We start from the raw sequence: 23,765 nt of genomic DNA, 5'->3' as shown, positions 1-23,765 counted from the left end.
TGCAGAAAAATCTGAAATCTAACATATATATGGGTTTTTTAAAAAATGGTAAAGGGAGCGCCTGTAGCTTTAACCAGATGCCCTCAGTGGCTGCTGCTAGGCAACCTTAACAGTTTAGCCAGTATTCCAGGCTTCGCTGCTACCAGTAAAAGGCAGCAGGAGGGTGCTAGGTCCTTTCGAGTGCTGTTTGGACCTTTGAGGGAGGACTCATTGAGGCCAGTCCCAGAAGCAACCACCGGACAACTTACTACCACATGACTTGCATGATTCACCCAGACCCAACTGCTTGCCACTATTCAACAGCAGCCATCCCCCAAGCCAATGCAGTGTAGTGGTTAGAATTCAGAGTAGGATCTAGCAGACTCAGGTTCAAATCACCACTCTCCTGTGGAAGCTCACTTTGATTTAGTTACACACCCTCTGCCTAACCTAACTCTTAGGGTTGTTGGGGAGATAACAGGAGAATGATCTGGGACCCTGCTGTGGAGAAAGGCAGTATATAAATGAAGTAAATTAATAAATATAGGTAGAGATGGGGGGCAAATAAAAGGTAAGTTGTTTAGTGGGTTTGAAGAACAGAAGGATGTAGGGAAAGGGGAGCATATGAAAGCTGCCAGATGGAGGGAAAGAAGAAATAATTTGGGGAAAGTCATACAAGGAAAAGTGAAGTACGCCAGGCAAGACCTTGCAGGTTCCCCATCATGCAACTGGGCCATCAGGGAGAGGGGGAAAGGTTAAGATTGGGGGAAGACAATGGTGGATGGGAAGGAGAGAAGGAAGCAGGGAGAGGCTATGGGGGGCAGAGAAGGAAAAGGGTGGGGTAGGGGAAAATGAGATCCCCCCCCTCACAACTCCTTGTGGGTCTCCACTAGTATTTTACTATGCCCCATGTGGACTGGCACCTGAACATTTTAGGTTGGAGGTCTAACTTTCAGATTATAATTGCATTAATTATATTCATCAAGCCAAAATCTGAAATACATTATACAAGATACAGCAGGTGGGAAGTTCTCCTTCAGTATTCCTTAAACTTCCTTGATCAGTCATTCAATGAGATGAACACAGACATAATGTCAGGAATCTTAACTACTCTTAGGCAAGCTCTAATGCTATGTCTGTATCAGCCTTCTGCAATGAAATAAAAGGGAGATGAACAAAATGGTACACACTTAAAACAGTAACTACTAGCCCAGACTTTATATGTCCATTTTATTCTAGACCACTCTGAAGTATAGTGACAAGCCTACACTCCAGTCGACAAAGCTATTTAACCCTTCCGAAAAGATATACAATACACAGGTGAGCTTTGCACACAAGCATACCTACCTTATAATTCTGGTGAGACTCAAAGTTAGAAAGGGGTGTGTTGCATGCCGTTGAGAAAGGCATGACTTTAACTCCTCTGTATACTAGCCCTTTGTCATACAGCTGTTTGAAAACCCACCTGAAAAAAATATATAATGTATTCATTCAAAGAGAGCAGAAAATTTGTTAAAATTAAAGAATTTTAGTAGAGAATTTAAAAATACAAGTTAATTACATTATTATTTAGCACATGTAGAAATGACATACAAAACCTCAGTCCAAACAAGTTTTTTTCCCTTGTGGATATTATATTGTGAATATTTTCGTAAGGACATCTGGGACTTCATTGCAAGAGACATACACTTCCAAAAGAGAAGAGAAAACATAGCAACGACCTTTCAGATGTTCAAGCAGATGAAGCAAGGCTTCCCAAAACACTTATTGTATTCTGGCACCCCAAGAAAAACAGTAAAATGTCACACTACCATTCTTGACTCCAGTGCCTATTCATGCTGCCAAGCTCAGACAATCACATGGCAGCCCTGGTCAGTAATGCCTCAACCCTGAACCCTCATGCTGATAACCTGCCCTTTCCCACAGATTATCATGACAGCTTCATGGTCCTTTAAGCCCTACTCTTCCTAAGCAGTAGAAGCATGCACATCAAGGTGCTCTACTACCTAAAACTATGGTTAGGTAGGCATCTAAGATCATCTAAGGTCATTTAGTGCTAAAGACATCTCTTACTTCCCAAGAGGGCATTGCACTAACTTGTTAAACCTTCACTTCACAATGCATTAGCTGAAAAAATGTAGGAATACACACCAGAATGGCTTTTACTGTTGAAGTGCATTGAAAAGGGCAACTCAGTTATTCGAAAAGATGCAAGAGCACAGAAAGGTGTGCAATCTTTGCCGACAGATTAGACACTCCAAAAGCTTTTTACAGGCCTAACCAGATTTCTACAGCCAATTAGAATGGATATGCTTTTAATATGAATTTATGAAGAATCAAGACCTTCAACGTCTATTTTCCAAATAGAAAAGAACTTTCCATTAGAGCACAAATCCAACCCCTGTGAGAATGTAGAATTCAAAAACCTCAGAAGAGTGAAGCTGATAAGCTAAATTCAAGTCAACTATTCCCTCTTGTGGATCTTTCTTCAAATGCAGCTGAAGAGCTCCTATTTTTCCCCATTAGAATCTTAGTTTTGTAACATCGTTAGAATGATGTAAACCAGCACAGCAAGAGTAAGTAGACTATTTATTGCCAGTGACTTAAGAAATGTACTATATGTCCATATTCCAGACATAAAAAAGCAGCTGTATACTTGCTGAAAATGCTTTAGGCTGTTCCTGCATTGGGCAGGGGATTGGACTAGATTGTCTGTAAGGCCCCTTCCAATGCTATGATTCTATGAAATACAAATTAAATAGTAGCAGCAGGATCTTAAACTATTTATACTGTATTTGACCATTTCCATGCACTAAAATTCAACAAGGCATCAGTAACTGCAATCCCAATGCAGAACCTCAGTACCTCTATCAGATATTAGACTATCATACTGGAAGCAGGGCCTTTTTTCAGCTGGAATGCGGTGGAACCTCTTGAAAATGGTCACATGGCTGGTGGCCCCGCCCCCTGATCTCCAGACAGAGGGGAGTTTAGATTGCCCTCAGCGTGGAGGGCAATCTAAACTCCCCTCTGTCTGGAGATCAGGGGGTGGGGCCACCAGCCATGTGACCATTTTCTCCAAAGGCAACCCACTGAGTTCCACCACCTCTTTTCCCTGAAAAAAAGCCCTGACTGGAAGTATAGGAGAGGCAGCAGTGGTGGACCATTCCCTTACACAGTATACTTGGTAAAGGTGAAATCTATTGTTAAAAAGGTTCATAGACCTCTAACGACTGCAGTTTTGCATTACTGTTCTGCTCTCTAACTGTTAGCAGATTTTTTAAAATGAACATAAAATGCAATTTCTTAATAGGGGCTCATTTCTAGATCAGGGGAAGGCATCTAAAAATGTGGATGTCAACATAATAAAAAAAGATTTACTGCAACAATATACCGCTGAAAAAATATACCACTGAAACAGTTTAAATGAATTCTAAAATATGATCTCATTATTAGTATAACTTTTAAAAAAATCACTTTTAAATCCTCATTTCTTCAAATAGTAAACATGATAGTCTTGTGCCTGTCAGGAGAGCACCAAACCAGAGGTAGTGACACGTGTCAGGGGTTTCTGCGGACTATGGGGAATCCTTAAGTAGGCAGGAAATTATGACTGTGTAAATTTAAAGAAACCCTTGCCCAAACACTCCAACAAGCACTGAACATGTGTGTTGCCCTCCCAGAAGGCCTGGAATATTCTAAGAATCTGAGCGCCAACTAAGATGTGTGGGTGGGAGGCAGATGAAGAGGGGCAAGAGGGGAGTGCTCTAAGAGTGCACAATGCATAAATGTAGACACACACAGACACATGTGGAAAAGAAAAATTCTCCCATACAACTTAGGACAAGAAAATTAAAAATACCTTCCTCTGTGCTCAGTACCATTGAAGTACAAGGCTAGATTAGAATCTCTGCAGGCAGAGAGCTATAAGGGACCTACAATTCAGCACTAGACTGGTGACGTTCAAGACTCGATAACTAGGAAGCTATACATCCAGACCCAAGTTCAGTGTTCCTGCCCTCTAGGAGAAAGGATGTCCAAGTTGTTCTCCCTCTCACTGCGATTCTTCACAGATTCTCAACTTGTTGTGTTTAATAAGCAAGCCTGTACTTCAGCACTTCAGGCAGAGTAACTGCAAAGAGTGGAATACAGAAGAGCTACTTTAACAACGTTCAGAAGGGTTCTGACTTCCCCTTCGAACAGTGGACATTCATACCTTTCAGTTCCAAAAGTGACTTTCCCATGTAATGGGGAAGAGGAGATGGGAGAAGTGAAATTATGCTTGACAAACACAACCTAAGCCCCCTTGTGTGCATGAGCAAGTGTTGCAGTTGTCTGAATTCTGGCTCAAGTTCTTTATTCATAAGTACTTCTTTTGTAATCTGGACTACCAATTCAAATCCAACATAAACAGTATTCTTTTTTTAAAAAATTAACTTAACTTAATCAAAAAGAGTCCAGTAGCACCTTTAAGACTAACCAATTTTATTATAGCATAAGCTTTCGAGAATCAAGTTCTCTTCATCAGATGCCTGATCAAAACTTAACTTAACTTAACTGTAAGAAAAATTAACTTAACTGTAAGAAAAAGTAGGCCTCAGCTGCAAAACAGAACCCTGCAGCAGCTTTATAATTTGACTACTGCAGCTAAGAATTTCTTCCTGGACAATTGTTGGGGTTCTCAAAACTAAAGACATCACAGGCACACTACTTCTCATTATTGCAATTCTGAAGCCACCAATGGAGTAACATCTAAAGCAGTAGGGGGCTCATGGGAAAAAATAATAGACATGCTGCAAGCTAGGGGTGTGCAATCCAGGCCTGAGAACCAGCAAAAAAAACCAGACTGATGCCAATTCATCTAAATCTGGCTTTCCTTGATGAGAATAGGATTAGGAAGCCTGGATAAATCTGGGAAACAAGGCTTCAGCCTCTTGGCTAGCTGGTCCTCAGGCTTCTCCTGCTTTTTTTCCCCAAGGGGGAGGAGGGAGGGAGGGAGCTCTCCTTGTCTGGCCAATGAGATTCTCAGAGAAGGAGAGAGCCTTTTTCAAACTGCCTGCAAGGACTTAAAAAAAGCAGGCTTGGCTCAGAGCAGCCTTCATTTTGTATAGACTGGTCTTGGATAAAGACTGCTGCTGCTGGCCCTTTGCCCTGGCTTGCTCTCTTCTCTTTGCCTTTGGGATTTACCAGTAGATTTGCTGCCTGCCTACTGCTGCTGCACTGTTGCACTGCCCAGAGTAAGAAATCTGTGCTGCCTGCTGGAGCTACCTGGTTTGAAAGATATAGACTCATTGGTTTTAGCCCAGGATGGAGGGAGAAGGGACAAGTTTTGTCTTCAAGTTTACCTTTTTAAAACTGCTTTTAAAAGGAGAGGGAGCTTTGGCTTTCGCTAAATTGTTTGAATCTTGGTGTTAGTTCTAGTTGCTGTTCATTTTATTTGCTGACTCTTCTCGGGAGAGGTTCTTTTTTCTCCTATTGTTGCTTTGCATGGAGGTTTAAAGGCAAGAGAGAGTAGCTAACTGCTGCTTGACATTTTTGAGAGACTTGCTGTTGTGTGGGGGGGAATTGTTTTTCTCTCGTCATTGGTTTGCTTTCCTCTTGAGGTTCCAAGGCAAGACTTGGCCCTGGGTTCCACCTAGCTTCTGTGAGTGACACTGGTTCTGTAGATTAACTTACATCAGTGTTCCTTGCTTCATTTTGCTTTTGGTGGAATTAACCAGTTTGACATAATTCTCTGCTTTGATGCTGGTCCCTTTCTTTCACTTTTTTTCTGGGAGGATTCCATTACCTTGCTTCAGTTTGGTTCTGTTGGGTTTTGTCTAAGTTGAGATTGCATTTGGGAGTGTGCCTTTGGCCAGTGGAAGCCTTGCCCCTGTGATTTTTTTTTCCAAGAGCAAAATAGAAAGTGGCTTGGGGCACCTTGTTCAGGGCTCACAGAATTGGACTCCAGGGTCCAATTAACCTGAAACATGGGGAGGTCTTTAGTGGACTGTCAGGAGTAGGTTCCCTGCAAATTTGGTGGAGTTTTCTCTTCCCCCTCCATCCCCACAAGCCACCTGGATTGTATTCTCCATAAGGAATAAAGGCCTGATAAATACAGGATTTTCTAATCTTGCCAAACCAGATTAGAGAATCTCACTTGGATTTCAGATGGGGAGGTATCCCTGAAACCCAGATCAGGAATAACCCAGATTTGGGAGGGGTACACACCCCTACTGTAAACCAGTTTAAGGTCAAATAGCAGGATATCAATCAGTTTAAATAAATAAGCAGCAGAGGCTTCTGGGAGTAGGAGAGCAAGAATCCAAGCTGCAGATAATTTAAGAACTTAACCTTTGAGGAAAATGGGGAGCATGTTTGTCAAGATGTTATTAGATAGTGGTGTTTATTTCTTGGTCTGCTGCAGCACCACTGAACTAACAGAAGATAATAATAGCAATATAACAACAGTGTGGTGATATACTGTCCTTCTGGACAAATTAGTGCCACACTCAGAAAAGTGAACAAATTCAGTGTTGTTATTATCCCCACAATACAGCTGGGGAGCTGGAACTGGGGCTGAAAGTAGTGGCTTACCCAAGGCTAACTGCAGATTTCATGGCAGTAGTGGGAATCAAACCAGCAGAGTGCTGACTTGAACTTAACCACTACGTTACAGCAGCTACTGGATAGTAGCTACTCTCCTACTGGATTGGGAGTGGGTGGGAAATAGTGGGCAATGAGAAAAGGATCGGGGGGGAGGAAAGAAGGCTGAAAAATGAAAGAATGAAATAGAATAGTGTAGGCTGTTGAGATGGAAGTGCAGAAAATGTAAGGAGTCAGTTACTTCAGAGAAATTAAATCCACAAAAAAGAATGTATGAGGGAAGAACTGATGTGAGGGGATGGGAACAAGATCGGAAGAAGAAATAAATGACCAAGGAGTGACTGTTTATGAGGCTGTACTGGATAACTAATGGTGGAATCCTATACAAAGAAGCCCACCATTAAAAGCAATGTCTAACTCATCACCAGAATAGGAACAGATATATTGCATAGGGAAGGAAAGTTGCAGAGAAAAAGTGCATGGAATATGGAGAAGTAGATCAGAACCACAGAACAACAGATTCATCCCATAAGATCTTTATTTAAGGCACAGATCAATGGTTACCACCAGAACGACAAAATGAAACATCGATTTTCTAACTCTAAGAGACTGGGTACAAGAATACTAGAGGATGGTCTCAAAAATAACGGCCAGGAGGCATCACTATAATGGCGGGCCCCATTTGGGGCCCAAATAGCACCATTGCAAAGCACAGCAGTGCTCTCAGTCGGTGTGATGACATCACTCCCAGGGAGTGGTGTTGTTGCACCGCCTTGGGAACACACATGGGAGGCCTGTTCCCACACATTCCCCCCACACACACACACACACTGGCCAGGTAAGTCATGGTGGAGAGTAAAAGCGGGGGATACCCCCACCCCACCAGAGGGATGGGATCCTTAGTTGGAATATTCCCAGCCACAGACCCCTTGACTTAAGTGATCCCCAGCTTAAAATGGAAGTGACTGTGATATACAAAAAGTTGCCTTTATGGTTTGTTTGGCCCTCAGTATTCTCTGTCTGAAAAATGGGACAAATAGCTTTTAAAATATACATCAAGGGAATAAACGCTTCTTGACAAAGACAAAGAGTGTGTTTTAGCTCCTACCCGTAGTATATTTGTAATTTGGATTGCGTAAGACTACCACTTGACCATGATTATCTGTCAAATCATGTTCCTGAGCTTCTGAAGGCTTTTATTTTTATTGTGGAAAAGTTAAAAGATAGGACAAAAGAGAGAAAGTAAAACAACAAAAAGACAACTACAAAGAGCCAAGAATGGCCTACATATTAGTCAATAAGGTAAAACCAGTCAAGAAACATAATAGGCATATTATTAATCCATTACAGTTTTTTGCCTATGACCCTTCTTTATTATCAATCAGCTTGTGGTCTCATTAGTATCTTTTTTCTGTCTCAGCTTAATATCTAAAAACCTTATTCTTAAAAATCAAAACCACAAATTAATTTGCTTTTTTTCATCTCTTGCAAATAGTCCATAAAGGGTTTCCAATTTGCCATGTCATGGCAAAAAGGCTACCGCACACTTCTACTGAATACTCACACACAGAAGCATCTTCATTGTCATTTTTGAAATTCTGGAAGATACGTACTTCCCAAGAAGTCTTCAAAAATTATAGCAAGCACGTGCGTTGCTATACAGTTGCAGTCAACAACATATATCAAAAGTAAACTTAAAGAATACTTACCACACAGACTCCATGAACTCTGGATACAGTGTTTTATAGTCATTGTCAAAATCAATCCACCGACCAAGTCTTGTGACATTGGCCTGTGAAGAAATCAGATGTTACTTCCAAATAGCTTAGTAAAAGCAACAAATCACCAAATATTTCTCTTTGAAGCACGGGAGAACAAAAGGGGGTTCTACCCTGGCATGCTTATATGGCAAAAAGTCAGCCCTTTGCCTTTTTAAGGAATCACCTCTGCTCTGGGAGAGCTACAACAATATAGTCCACAAGCTGCACAAAGCTTGCAGAAGCACACAATGCCATAAACCTGCTTGGCCTTCCCCAAACCACAATAGGAATCTATAGGCCTTTGTTTACACAATGGGGCAAAAATAAATGTAAAATGGCATAAATTCTTATGGTTGAGGAAAAAAGACACCAGATAATAGCGTAGCAACCTGCTTTTCAGGGATCCATCGTATTCCTATGAATTACAAGTTGAGCCACAACAGTAGTTTAAGGAATTGCAGGACACAGTTTGTAGTCAAACTGAAACTCTGAAGGCCCATATTATCTGTAGACTGGATTGTTTGCCCTCTACAATATATCAAGAAATCAATTCACACAGTGTTTGGTATTTGGAGAGGGCTAAAAAAGCCCACTGTTGCCTATCAGTTGAGGCCTGCTTTTTCACATATCACACCATACTTCATGGCAAATCACTTTACAAAGCAAGAGGTAATGTGACATGGCACAGGAATCTGCTGTAAAAAAATGGCCAAGATGTTGGAAGCTTTTGGATCTCAAGTAATACACACACAGGAGTGCAGAAGAAGAAAAATCTGTTACAAAGAATCCAGTGGCTGAAAGCCAGTCCAAACTTGAGGCCTATTAGGCAGTTTTACTTACTTTCCATTCTTGTGAATATCTCATCACAATTCCTCTGCAATTGTTGTTATATTCAGCAATCCCCATTTTTGCCACATCTTCGGGGCCTTTGATGCCTAGTGCTTTGTCAATTTCATATTCCTGAAAAGAGGAAAGTGTGTTTAATGTGTGGGAGGGATTGGATCCATGGGAAGACTGTTTCCCCACTGCCTGCCTCAAAGTTAACTGGAAAAGGGGAGAAAGAAGAACAGGCAAATCCAGGAAAGGATTAAAACTTAGAAAAAACAAGAACAGACAAGACGTGACAGAACAATGCAACTCACAGGGAAAGAAGCAAGTAAAAAACAAAAACCCTAAACAACAATGTCAGAGATGGACACTAACCACAGTGTAAGATGAGCATATAAAGTGATCTTCAGGATCTGTCAGGCCCACACAACAAGCATATCTTGAAAGGAGTAGAAATGTAAACATTTGCTATTTTACAAATTTTTTAAAAGACCCAGATATTAAATAGTAAGATGCAATAAAAATAGATCATCATCAGTGGCATAACATCTTACTCCACCTGCGGAAGGTAAGTACAACTGGTGGCTTGTATGTATGTACTTGTGGTGTACAAGAGACAAGATAAAAGCACTGCTGGTTAGCCATCCACTTAACTTACCCACAGGTGCCTTGCCTGAGCTGGGAGCAGTTGTCTTGAGTCTAATGTTGAAGATCCCAAGAAATGAAACAGGTAAGGAGCTGATTGAGCAATACTGACAAAAGGAATCCATTTGCAGGCATTATGGAGTATTACGGATGTTAGCAAGATTTTTTTCCTGCCTCCACTGCATCGGTTGTTTAAAGGAATTCTCAGCCCAAACACCAAGATCTGCACCCCCAGGAGAAGACAATTCAGCCTAGCATTATAGAGTTTTTGCTAGATCTGAGGACAAAATTTCTGATTCAGACCAACTGTTACTGCCCTTTCTCCCTGTTCTTTATGTTGTGTGTTTGTGTGTATTTATTAGTTTCTATACTGTTAAAAATGGTTTAATTTTTTAATGTTCTAATATTCACTGCCTTGGGGATGTTATTTGGGCGCAAAGGCAGCATACAAATGTTTTAAAATAAATAATTTTTATTTTTGCAAGTTTTTTTTCATGTACTGCATTCAGACTATGTCTATATGTAAACTGCTAACTTCATCCACCTGTCCACATTTTTAAAAGCCTTAAATGGCTGCATCACAGTTGCAAAAACCTAGGAATCATCAAACATCTGAATATACAAAGAACTAGCCCCATATTACATTTTTTTTAAATGAAAGAAAATATTCAGCATACCACTGGCAAACCATGGCAATCCCAACCAAATCTTCTATCCACATGAAAGCCACTCTGATGAGCATATCTAGTTACTATGTCTTTAATGGTTCCGGCAAGTATGTGTCCATAATGTGGAAGGCCTGTGGCAAATGGAGGGCCATCATAGAAAGTAAACCTGCAGATCAGCAGAAAATAAGAAATAAACAAAACTTTCTCAGACAGCATAGGATAGACACATTTATTATCTACTATTCAGAATAAACATTTCTCCATACGATATATATGTTGACACAGTTTTCAGAATGCCCTTCTCATGGATGTTTTATGCTTTAATTTCTAATTTGGCTCTTTTGCTAAGCTAAAAGCCAGAATTTCACAATTTAGCTCTAACCCCATCACTGTACATACACACATACATTCATCCCTTTCTTTATAGTTGGACTGGCACCATAACGATGGCTAAAATCAAAGCTATGAATAAAAACAGCAGCTTGTATCCTACCATTCCACTCAGCGAAGTCCTCAAGCCAGAGCAACCTTCCAAGACCGAAGTAACTCAAAGTAGTGGCCACTTTTATGGGAGGAAGGCCAAGAAAAATGGGGGATACAAACCAGTAGCTCTCATCTTTTTATAGGAAAGGAGAGGAGAGCAGAAAACTAAACTCATCTTACCTAGGCCTGTTTTTTGACTGTTTCAGGCATTCTTGAAAACAATTAAGTGTGTTCCAGATCTGCAATATTTTCTCTTCCTCCTGTGGGAAGTTTATGTTCTCTGCAACTTGCTGAACCATTGTTTTCCTATGTAAATGAAGACAAAATACAAATATAAATGTGACCAATTTTTTCAAAGGGCAAACATTATGCAACTCAGTGCCTTCCGCTGTATATATCACTCACTACAGTGATCATAAAAATCTGAAGACCTCATCCCACACTAGAATACTGGTTGCTACAGCCCAGCATGTCCCTTGATAAGAACTCAGAAGGTTACCCCAAAACGCTTGTCGCTCCAGATACCATGGTCACAGTTTCCCAAGAGTTATTTAATGTAAAGAGTAGATTGAAAACATAGATCCAGCTATCCCGAGCTTGTTTTTTTACTAATATCTAGATTCTGCTGGTGTAGCTACTGAAAAATGAATGCCAAGTTTTCTTTTTGAATGTCTTTATTTAAACTATAAACTACAACACCACCACACAATAAACAACAAACATAGAGAACAAGGGGGAAAAACCACAATTCTAAACTAATAATACATATATCTATAAGATTAAGAGGGAAAAAACCCTAAATTACACTACAAGTTGAGTTCCAATTTTCTCCGCAACAAGTATATATCATTTCTAGAGTCCCACTTATTCTAAGTTAGTCACAAGACCCCTTTTTTCTATTGTTCCTGTTTCTTAATCCATAAATCCAGATGTCATCAAATCCTTGTTATCCATTTCATGCAAAAAGTCTATTAACGGTTTCCATTCAGTCAAGAAGTTAACTAATGTCCTTTCTCTGATTAATGCAGCAAGTTTTGCCATTAACGCAAACTCCAAGACTTTTATCAACCATTCCTCCACCGTAGGCAATGTTATAGTTTTTCACTTTTGTGCATAAAGTATTCTTGCTGCTGTAATAAAGTACAAAAACAACGTTCTAAAGCCTTTTTCCAACTGGCTGTCCATTATTCCCAACAAAAAAGTCTCTGGTTTCAGCAGAAGTTTAATCTTCAAAATCTTCTGAATCGATGATTCTATCTGCAACCAAAATCTCTTTGCTTTCTTACATGTCCACCACATATGAAAAAATGTCCCTTCTTGTTTAGCACATTTCCAATGTACATTTGACGCCCCCTTATACATTCTAGCCAATTTTTCAGGAGTCATATACCAACGATACATCGTTTTATAAAAATTGTCTTTAACACTGGAGCTTAATGTGAATTTCAGCCCTCTTGTTCACATATTTTCCCATTGCTCCATTAATATATCATGTCCACAATTTTTCACCCATTTCATCATGCATTCTTTTACTTGGTCTTCCTCCATCTCAAACCTCAACAAAAGTGTATACATTTTAGAAATAATATGTTCATCATTTGTACAAAGGGCTATTTCAAATTCAGTTTTAGATTTCTCAAAGTCATGGCGGCTCTTGTCTAGTTTGAATCTCTCCAAAATTTGCACGCATGGAAACCACTGACAGGCGTGCCCTTCTGCTGCTAAGTCATCTCTTGATTTAATTTTAACTTGGTCCTGAGAGAATTCCAATAAATCCTGATAGGTTAACCATTTAGATGAACGGACCTTTGGACACTTACCGTGAAGGGTCCTTCTCCTCTGAGGAAAGGAGGACATCTTGGGTGATTCCCACCATCCAATCAGGGAGGCAGGAACTAACTTTCTTCTTCTTCCTGTCTAGCCTGTGGGACCACCCTCTCTTCAGTTCAGGTGACTCCACAAAGCAGTAACATTGAATTTATCATTCAGCAACTGTAATACTGAGAGAAAAAACACCTGTTGCATTAACATGTACTGTAAATAAAGCATAACCCGGAGGAGGTAGAAGAATGAGGCAGCAGGGTAGAGAAGGATGGAGACCTGGGGAGGGCAAGATGTCCTCCTTTCCTCAGAGGAGAAGGACCCTTCACGGTAAGTGTCCAAAGGTCCGTTCTCCCTCTGAGGTGGAGGACATCTTGGGTGCTCCCAAAGCAGTTTCCAGTTTCTGGGTGGGATATGGTCTTCGTCCATGATCATACACTGCAGTACTTTTCTACTACAGTCAGTGTCTGCTGAATCATATAGATTCGATTTGTGGCATCTTAATAAGGTCAAGACTGACAACCTTGTTGCTGCCTTGCAGACTTCTTCTACAGAAGTGTTCCTGTGTAATGCTGCACTGGTAGTAGCACTCCTCAAAGAGTGAGGTGGTATTCCACAAGGAACCTCTACGAAGAGAGGGGGTTTTTTGTTTTGTTTTGTAGGAGTTTCGATAGTGTATGTTTTGCTATTGGCACCTACCACTGCTGAAGATATTTTCTTCCCCAAATTGAGGGGAGATATATTTAAGAACAGTAAGACTGACTTTCTAATTTGCACTGTTCAGAGCAGATAGGCCTTGAGCCTCCTTCTGACATCTAGGTTGTGTAAGAGTCTCTCCCTAGTCTATTTAGGGTAGAGGTAGAAATATGGTAGCATTATCTCTTGTAAACTATGCAGTTTGGAATACGCTTTTGGAAGACAGTCCGAGGCATCACCTTACCATTGGGAAAGATACAGAGTTCAGGTCTGATTAAATCTTCTGGCAGACGCGAACATAATAAGGAAGATAGTCTTCCTTCTCAGCCTTCCCAGGGGAACATCCTTGACCGGTTCAAATAGATGTTTGATCAAGGCTGTGTAAAATGTCTACTAAGTGAGGGCTTCCCAATAAGAGTTGTAAATTCTGAGCATAAACTATTTTCTGAATGCTAGGAGAATGTTGGCCACCTCTCGGGAATATCCCCATCTTAGGAAGGTGTTCCTTTCTATTTCCACACGGTTAAGCAAAGTAAGTCTAAATGAGAGAGCCAAATTGGTCCCTGCTGTAACTTGACTGGAGAGGTCAGTAGGATGAGAGGTGGAAATATCACAATCTGTTGGAGGGTGGAAAGGCATGGTCTGTTATTGGTAAGGGTAGTAATACACAGAGGAGGCCTAACGGCCACTGCAATATCTGGGCATCTGCTTGTGGGTAGAACAAATCTTGTCATGTACCCCAGTAGTTGATGGCTGTGTTGGGATGCACACAGGTCCATGAGGTGTTGCAAAGTGCAATGTTATGTTTCTTAAGGGACCATTCCCCTGTTGTCCTCTCAGCCAGTCTGCCTAGGCATTGGATATGCCTTTGAAGTGTGACCATCCAGCTAGGTGACCATCCTCCCAGTTAAGTATCCTTGCTGCCACCTTGTTTCGCCTCGAGATCTTAAATCCCCCCTGCTTGTTTATATATGTTTTGTCTGCAATCTTGTTCATACAGAGCTCTGAACTGGAGCAGGGCCAGACAAATTGCTCACCTTTCTAAGTCACTGATAGGGAGACATGCCTAACCTGATTCTTACACCTGTAAATATTTGTTGTTCTTGAGGGATCATGAATCTTTTGCTTTGCATTGGGTTGGTGACCTTGGCTCAGAAGGATTTTGATCTGAAGTGGTATCTGAATGGGAAGATCTGTCTTCTCCATGATCTGTTGTTAATGAGATCTAAGAAAGGTCTGAAGTGGTCTTGCCTATAGATGACCCCAAGGGTATTGCATTGTAGGTGGTCACTAGCCAACCCATCAGTTTCAGTAGTGTCATGAGAAGTGATTTTGCACTCTGATGACAGTCTCAGTCAGCTGTTTGGTCTTCCTGACCTTTTCTTTGGTGAGAGATAGAAAAAAAATCCTTTTGGTGACTGTGATCTAACCCAGGTGTTCAAGCTTGTAGGAACTGAATGGTGAATTGAGCGTTGTGGCGAGATTTTCTCGTGAACTTGAACCGATCAGGAGATCGTCTGGGTGCAAGTGAACATGAATACCCCCTGGCTCTGAAACGTATGATGAGGTTGATCAAGAATTTTGTGAATACTCCTGGTGTGGTGGACAGGCCAAAACAGGATGGCTCAGAACTGCAGCATTTGTTTTTAACATAAAATCTTAGGTATTGTTGAAGGGCTGTCAGAATTGGTACATGGAGGTATGTTTCTGTGAGATCTGTAGATGTTATGTGTTCTTCTGATTGACTGGTCACTGAGACTGAGTGCAGAGTCCCCATTCAGAAGTGCTACAATTTGATAAACTTGTTCAAAAAAAATGAGGTCTAATAACACCCTTCAGTCCCTATTCTTTTTAGGGACTGAGAAGAAGATTGAGTAAATCCCTTTCTGGTGGGCAGGGCAGCTTTCAGATTGTATGAAATAGCCTTGTGAGACTATTTGCAAGGCCTGCCTGCTTGTCAACCTAGGCTTGATGGTAAAGAGTAGTTGGCCTCTCACAGGGACAGCTAGAAGGTCCTGTCTTAGAGATCCGGGTGTTAAGGTTGGATCTCTTTCCACGTGTGGAGAACTGTCTGTTTGATCTTGGGACAAGGTAAGCATTATCCCCACAATACAGCTGGAGAGTTGGGACTGAGAGGACTGGTATATCCAAGGCCATGTGGCAAGTTCATGGCAGCAGTGAGATTTGAACCTGCAGAGTACTGCATCACTGTTCAGTTACTTAACCATTATACTACAAGTGGGGTCTTGAAAGGACCCCTCCCCCTTATTAAAGGACTGCCTAGATTAATCCCAGGATGGCCATTTGGAATCTTGTCTGGACCTTAGTAGTGTGTGTTGTGAATAAAAGGCTGAGGGCCAATGGATCGCCTCTCAGATTGAGTGTTTTTGGCAACACGTTCTTCTGTCCTAGGTCTCAATCTAGATCTTTCCCAAGACATCCCCAAATAGCTTGTCTCTCTGAAAGAGGTAAGTCAGGACGATATTTTTAGAGTGTGAATCTGCTGGCCATGCTCTTAATCAAGCGTGCCGGCTTGTTACTGCTGTCAGGACCATAATCCTGGAAGAAAAAGTTAAATGTATCCAGGATGACATCTGTCTTGAAGGTATTGGCCTTTACATTTCTGTTTGCCCCTTCAATGGAAGCAGCTATTGTTGTACAGGAGGAGTTGGATCAGTTTCCAGATCCATACTCCTGACACTCTTGAGGCAATTGAGACAATAGCTGTAGCCTTAATAGCCATGGTCCCGGCCTCGTGAGCTCTTGTTAGCATGGCCTCTCTTCAGTCAGTGGTATCTGACTGATCCTTACCCATCTTCTGACCCGAGCCCAGATGACTGAAGTGTAGCCACTGGAGTTTCCATCGCAGGTACCTGCAACAACTCACAGCAAAGAAAGGTAGTGAGTACAGTTTGTTTTGGGGCCAAGTTTGGGGATTATTAATTGGCGTATGGTTTAGACCACTCAGCCTTGAACCTTCTCCCCAAATATTCTGGAAATGGGAGGACCTTTTCTGAGGAACCTTCACTAGGAAGAGACTCTTGTTTCCCTGGGTTGGATATTCCCAGTCTAAGGGTCCTACTCCCCCAAGGGTAATTTCTACCGCTCTAAGGCTGAGAATGTCTTAGATAATAAATACTGGTAGACCTCAGATTCAGGCAGCTGGGCTGACTGTTCTGGTAGGGATATTTCCTCCTCTTCTACATCTGAAGGAATTCATCCTTCTCCTTCTCATTACAGACTCTATCTGAGGGTGATCCCCATGCTCCGTGGGGATCCCTGACTGATAAACATTACACATTGCCTTATTCCAACTCAGAACATCCGTCAGTGTTATCTCCTCAGAATGGCAGCAGGACACCAGGATCTCAGGAAGAGGTTTTCCCCCTCATCTACCTAATCTTTTAAACTGGAGTTAATGGGGAACAAACCTGGATCCTTTGCATACAAAGCAGAAGCTCTTCCACAGAGCTACAGCCTTACTCATGGAGGGAGGAGGAGGTAGACACCGCACCACTATTTTCTCCCTCCTGGTTAGTCTTAAGAGTTAAAAGGTTCGAAGACACCAGCAAAATTGCGCCCTTTATACATTACCCATCTGACAGGGAAAGGCAGGGCTAGATCCTGTAGTAAAAGCAGGGCTAAATCCAAATGGGAAAGGCCTGATGTAAAATCTCCAGCCAGGAGATTGGCATGGGCACATTCACATGGTGCCAGGCTGAGGAGATTCCTGGAATCTTTATAGGGCTAAGGTGCTTCTGACTGGCAAAGTAACAAGATTTCCTCCCTCATAGTCAGTCTAATTGCTGACAGGAATTCTGAAGGTATAACACGCTCGGGGGAACACTTACGTGGCCCTCCTGGCTTGTCAGCTGGAGCTCTGGGTGTCTGGATTATGTTTCAGCCGAGTCTCTCCTGCCAGGAGATTGGCAAGCGCACTGCGATGTTTCCCGCCAAAATTGAGCTCCAGCAGGTGGCGCTGTTCTCAGCTGGCTGACTGAGGCAGGCTGTTTTAACAAGCTCCCTCTGTGGAAGATGGGGCTGTATAGAGGCCTGTATCTCTTCCAAGGCCATTTCCTTGCGCTTTTCTCTGCTTCAGAGCAGGATTGTGCCATCAATTTAGAGCCCGACTGCTTCTTTTAGCGTTTAGAAACTATACACGGCTCAAATGCCGGAAAGGTGCCGGGATTCCATTCCTGCTGTGCAAGCAGGACGGTACCGGATGACTTGACGTTTCCCGCTGTAATTGCTGCTGTAATTAGGCTCCCCTCCTCGCCGCCCATAAAGCTCCCATAGGAGTCAGTCAGCGCCATTGCCTATAGGCTTGAAATTTGTGGCGCTCAGAAGAAAGGCAAAAGTAAAAGAACAGGATAGCGAAAATGGAGGGAAGAATAGTCTGAAGAATCAAAAGTGGAAAGAGGAAGTCTGAATAGAAAAATCTAGTTAAGAAAGTGAAGTCAAATGGCTTAACTATCTGCCAGAGCTACTGTGCTCCCTGGAGGCAGGGAAGAACTGAAGAGAGGGTGGTCCCACAGGCTAGACAAGAAGAGGAAGAAAGTTAGTTCCTGCCTCCCTGATTGGATGGTGGGAATCACCCAAGATGTCCTCCACCTCAGAGGGAGAACTAACCGTTTCCCTTCTAAAATGAGCTTCTTGCGATGACAGCCAAAGAAGTATTTTCAAGCAAAACCTAAATTTGTATTTATTCCATACTCTCAGGATTGCATGCCTTACATAATGATTATTAAACTCTGTGTTGGCTTTAACATTGTCATACCATAGATACCCATGCCACCCAAATTTTAAATCATGCCCTTCCAGGTCCAGTAATCTTCTATTTTTTAACAGTATCCAATGAATGCCAAGTTTTCAATGCAACTTCAGATATGCCCGTGCCTAGCAGCCTTCTGTTGTAGTGACTTGGTTTGCTTTATCTCTAAAGGTCCCTATTTGCTGCTTAGAAGAAAGGTTAGAGGGTTTTTTCTTCAAAAAAGCTAAACCTGTACCTAGGCAAGTATATGCTCTTATAAATACTGACCACATAACTATTTGTAGTCATAAAAACAATCGTTCATTACGGTAATGAAGTGTAACAATGACCGGGCTATGGAGGCTATCATATATTATAAACTCCATGCGTATGTCAGAGTATTACTTTTTGCCTGTTTTTAATAACTGAAGCACTGTATTGAAACAACAGTGACCAGTAACCACTAGGCACACATTTAGGTACACAGAAATGATTTTCTGGAAATCATCATAGAAACATATAAGGAATGTTAAATTGGAGGCTGTAATAACAACAACAACTGAGCTTATATACCGCTTTTCTATACAGATTAGCGCCCCACAAAGAGTGGTGAACAAGTTAGTGTTATTATTAACCCCACAGTACAGCTAAGGAGCTGGAGCTGAGAGGAGTGGCTTACCCAAGGCCACCCACTGAGCTCAAGGCAGTAGTGGGATATGAACCAGTAGATTGCTGATTTGCAGCTGAACCACTTAGACATTTCAAAGACCTTTGGGGAAGAGGCTTATGGGAATTCCACAATACTAACTTGTTAAATAGTTACACTTTTCAAGTGGTGGTCCCTGGCCCAAGGGACATCCAGCTGGCCTCCACCAGGGCCAGGGCTTTTTCTGCCCTGGCCCCAGCCTGGTGGAACACTCTCCCACTGGAGATCCAGGCCCTGCGGGACCTATTACAGTTCCGCAGGGCCTGTAAAATGGAGATGTTCGGCCAGGCCTTTGGTTGAGGATCAGCAGGTGTCCCCTCTTACCCTATCTAAGATCGCTGCCTCTTCTATGACTGCCCTTGGCTATGCGTTCTACCCACAGCTATGGCTTATGCAGGTCTTTTATTAGTATCCAAAGTAGCCTATGTATAATGGTGCCGGAGTATTTTAATATAAGTTTTTCATGTATTTTTAAAGCTGACTATTAATTTATTGTGTTTTAATGATGATGTGAGCCGCCCTGAGCCCATTCGTGATGAGGGCGGGATATAAGCCAAATAAAATATTAAGTAATAAATTTAGGAACATTTGTTTTATTTAGATAGCTAATTTAAATCAACCTAAACCACTCCTACCAAACACATACAGAATAATAGCTGATGCAAGATCTGAGCCCTGTGTTCACACAGCAAATAACTACCAGCTGTAATGTGCTGGCTTCAATTAATTCTAATAAGCATACACTGTCTTTTTAAAAAAACCTACTTGAAGCACATCTGAGAAGGTCCAAGAGAGAGAAAGACTGAGATAAGGAAGGCACCAAAATGCTAAGAGTTCAAAGGATCATTATGTTGGTGATAAGAAACCTCTGAGAGAGGAAGAAAGCCATCAAAGCATCCATTAGGAGAGAAAAGTGTTCCACAAACACAACTGAAAGGGAATTTATTTCAAAGTACTCTGCTTGCCAATTTACTTTCCCTTTCAGCCAATATCCTCAATCAATTAAGACACCAAACAGTGATCTATAAAGAAATGTGAGTTTTATTATTTCCAAATAAAGTTCAGATGCATATTGTCTCTCTAGCTCACATGCATAAAGAACAGTTACATCAGAAATTGTTATATACCTTAGCACTAACTGTTTCCAAAATAAAAGATCAAGAAGGTTAATATAAGTATCTCTTCAGAATTACAATTCCCAGAATACATGCAGCATACAAGCTTGAATGACAGATCAGTCAGGTCTCACTATAATACAAACACCTCAAATGCTGGAGCCATACTTTTGTTATGAGTTCAAAACACTTCTGAGAAGTAACACTTCCAAGACTGAAAAATTAGTTACGGAATGAAAAAAGGACATTTACAGTTGCAGAAAACTTTCTCACCTGTTATGAATTTATGCTGATTCACAGCTAAATCTTAACAATGAAGGAGAAAGAATTTGCCACTGAGGCAAGTTTGCCTTCTGTGTGCATGTCCTTAATGAATGTTCACACATGGGTTTTAGAAGAGAAGTCCTCAAAAAAATCCCTTAACAACAACAAAAGTGACTGAGAAGAAGTACAGAACTAAAAACAAAGAATGTAGAAAATGCATAAGACTAGCAAATTAAACCACCAGTTGCAGAATTGACAAAGATGAAGAACACCACCAAGTCTTGGAGCTCAGTGGTGGCATGAGTGGGGATGGGTCACCTCTTCCCAGGCCAGCCCTTCTTGGAGCCAGTGGCAGAAGAGTGGTGCTGGAGGTATGCCTCCTCCTGTGCAGTCTTTGCAAACTTCAAAGCAGTCTGTTTCAGTTACCTCAACTCATATTATTTTAAAAAAACAAAAACATAAAAACAAACTCTGTACCATGTTCCTAATATCCCAGGGCAGGATTCACCCCACCCTTCCCTGTCAACCATAAGGAGAAGAGAGGGGTGGAGATGTGAGTTGGTGCGCGATTTGCCCTCATTCCTACATGGGGCAGATTATTCATATAGCCCCCCACTAACAGGCGACAGGCAGGGAGGCCAATTGGTGGATCTGAATACTGGCCTGAACCAAATGCCTAGTGGAACATCTCTGTCTTGCAGGCCCGCCAAAAGGACACAAGGTCTTGGCAGGCCCGAGTATCCTCCGACAGAGAGTTCCACTAGGTTGGGGCCAGGACCGAAAACGCCCTGGCCCTGTCAAGGCCAGTCGAGCCTCCTTAGAGCCAGGGACCCCAGTAGATGTTTTCCTGCTGATCTAAGCGCTCTCCGGGGTACTGTGCAAGAGCTCTCTGCCAGGCTGGTGCCTCAGCCACTTGAGCACTGAACCAGCTCAGCTTCTAACAGTCTCACCCACCTCAAAAGGTGAGTGTCATGAGGATAATAATAACACACTTTCTAAACCACTCTGAGTGGTTAAGTTGCCCTGAAGAACGATATATAATTTGAATGTTGTTGTTATTATTGTACATACTTGTGAATGGTTGATAAATTAAAGCTGGTACATTATGCCTCAAAGCTGAGTAACATAGTATCCACAAAAGCCACAAGTATTCCAGTAAAGACACATAGCAAGGAGTAGAGTTAACAATTAATTTTGGTGATTATCCTTTCCCTTTACCTTAACATGGGTTTGGGCTATATTCATAAAAATGGGATAAAATGAATGAGTAGTTTTTTTGTTTTTATTTTGGCACACATGCAAATCTTTCAAACATATGTTCATGCTGAAGTACAATAAGTGCAATATGTGAATATTTCCTTGCCATATTCTCTACTGTGTATGGATATACATAAGGAAAAGTTACGAACCTTTTTCTGTGAACCAAACAAGGGGGAGGGACTGTGACTCCAGTGGTAGAAACTCAGCATGGCATGCAGAAGGTACCAGGTACAATTTATGGCATGGCCAGTTTAAAAGGTTACTACTAGATGAGACCTCTACACAAGATCCTGAAAAGCTGCTGCCAGTCAGAACAGACAATACTGACAATGACAGACCAATGGTCTGACTCGGAATAAGGCAGCTTCACATGTGTAGCCATACTGCTAATTTTAAATTACCTGAAGCAATAAAGCCATGTGTACAATAATACATATACCACAGGCTCACTAAGTGGCTATTGTCAAGTCATTGTCTCTTAATTCCTCTCCCACCTTCCATGTTTAGGGATATTGTAGACAACTTACAGGATTGTAGGAAAAATTATTAAGAAAATGTGTACATGCATTAAACTTTTCAAAGCACTACATAAGTACTATTATATTCATTTATTCATCATATTTATATCCCACTTTTCCCTCCAAGGAGTTTGGAGTGGCAGACACGAGGGAGGGAGCCATTTCCACAAAATCAGATACGTTGTCTTTTTCTTTCTAGTCACTCCTGGATCAAGCAACTCAAAGAAGCTACTATGGGGAATAGAAGGGGGTGGGTAGAAACAAGGTGCTTCTTTTGCCTACATGGGCAACCTCTGTGACCAAGGTCGATAGAACTCATCTAAAGTCTGCAACCCTTTCACCGTTAAATGCCCCAATTTAACTATTACAGGGGCATAACAATAAAGCACTTGCACATCTGGTTGGATTGGGGGGACTAATGGGCGGCGCTCCTCTTAAATACGCTGCATTAAACTATCTCCAGTATCTATCATTTCCAATCAATTTAACTTAAATTCGATGAACCTCCTTATGGGATGAGCCACAAGAATAAGCCTTGAATGCCAATATCGTTTTTAGCTGAAATACGTTAATAACCAGACTGTTTGAAACATACCCGTTTCTACGTGTAAAATAATCCCTGAACTTTTAAAAAAAGGCAATGGAAAAGAGTGATATGAAGCCTTTTAAAATATATTACGCGTTGCCTTTAAACACATATTTTCTATTTGACGGAGGAGAGCTCGATTTCTTTCAACTCCACTGAAGAAGCAATTTTGCAGAAAGATGAGACTAATACCGACCAATGCCGGTATTTGGGTTTGTCCCCACAAACCAGGAGGCAAACCCAGCCCCCAAATACCCAACCTGAGGGGTGGGGCACAAATCACCCCCACCCTTTAAGAGCGACAGAAAGCCACCGAGCAAATTCCTAGAAAAAGACCCACGAAGCAGCTGGTGGAGGGAAGACGCCGACTCCGGAGCGGATCTCCCTTTTCCCACCCAAGCGGACACGTACCTTCAGTCACCCACCGGCAGGCCCAGCAGCCACAGAACCCGACCGGCTAAAAATGATGCAACCTAAAAGCAAAGGAAAGCATGACAGGAAGTTGAACAAGAAAAAAAACGAGAGGAGTCAACGCCTTCTTCGCACGTCTACTTAGCTCTCCATACATAGGCTGCAAACAAGGCGGCCTCCAATTGGCACGAAGGTCTCCCGGCAACCAGATATTTTGGCCAAGCTTTCAAAACCAGGGAAGGAAACCGAGACGGTTGCTCTGCGGTCTGCGCATGGTCCAAAGAGGCTTTGGCCTGTGTCGGTGGTGGTTTGTTAAGGAGGTGGTGCGGTTCCTGGTGGCCAGGGGGGACGTTGGCTCCGCTGGTTTCTCCTTAAAGTCTTTTGTCCGCAGACAGGGGTTTCTGCTTGCTTTTGACGCCATATTGTGTTTTTTTCTTTCCCGTGAGCGGGGGAGAAAAAGTGGTACCTGCTCCCAGAGACGAACGAGAAATCCATGACTTGCTTCTATGATTGGGGAGCAGCATAAAGCTAGCCTTTTAAAAATAAAAGCAAAGAGAAAGAAGCATATGCTATATCTGTCTCAGGTGGGTGTGTAGAAAGAAAATATGGTTTTTAAAAAGTATGTATCGTGTAAACGCTAGCAGGAGAAACCTGACTACCGCTACTTTCTTCAGTATTGCGTATGTGGGG

At 41.9% G+C, this 23,765-nt stretch overlaps 1 protein-coding gene and 1 non-coding gene across 3 annotated transcripts in view; both read right to left on the bottom strand.

The window, feature by feature from the left end:
- IARS1 (isoleucyl-tRNA synthetase 1) overlaps positions 1 to 23,153 on the bottom strand; it is a 167,262-nt gene extending 144,109 nt beyond the window's left edge. For both annotated transcript variants that reach the window (XM_054975723.1, XM_054975724.1), the window contains exons 1-6: positions 23,076 to 23,153; positions 11,129 to 11,254; positions 10,475 to 10,631; positions 9,165 to 9,284; positions 8,274 to 8,356; positions 1,327 to 1,444 (exon numbers count right to left, since the gene is read on the bottom strand). In XM_054975723.1, the coding sequence (XP_054831698.1) occupies positions 1,327 to 1,444; positions 8,274 to 8,356; positions 9,165 to 9,284; positions 10,475 to 10,631; positions 11,129 to 11,247 (597 nt within the window). In that variant the 5' untranslated portion in view covers positions 11,248 to 11,254; positions 23,076 to 23,153. The remainder of the gene's footprint in view (positions 1 to 1,326; positions 1,445 to 8,273; positions 8,357 to 9,164; positions 9,285 to 10,474; positions 10,632 to 11,128; positions 11,255 to 23,075) is intronic.
- Positions 18,551 to 18,684, bottom strand: LOC129329507 (small nucleolar RNA SNORA84). Its single transcript, XR_008596995.1, has one exon. It is a non-coding gene; the product is annotated as a small nucleolar RNA SNORA84 (small nucleolar RNA).
- Positions 23,154 to 23,765: the final 612 nt, after the last annotated feature.

This window comes from Eublepharis macularius, chromosome 4, assembly GCF_028583425.1.
Source record: "Eublepharis macularius isolate TG4126 chromosome 4, MPM_Emac_v1.0, whole genome shotgun sequence".
Lineage (NCBI taxonomy): Eukaryota > Metazoa > Chordata > Lepidosauria > Squamata > Eublepharidae > Eublepharis > Eublepharis macularius.
Note: the sequence above shows the minus strand (reverse complement) of the source record. Positions and strands in the feature narration are given on the sequence as shown.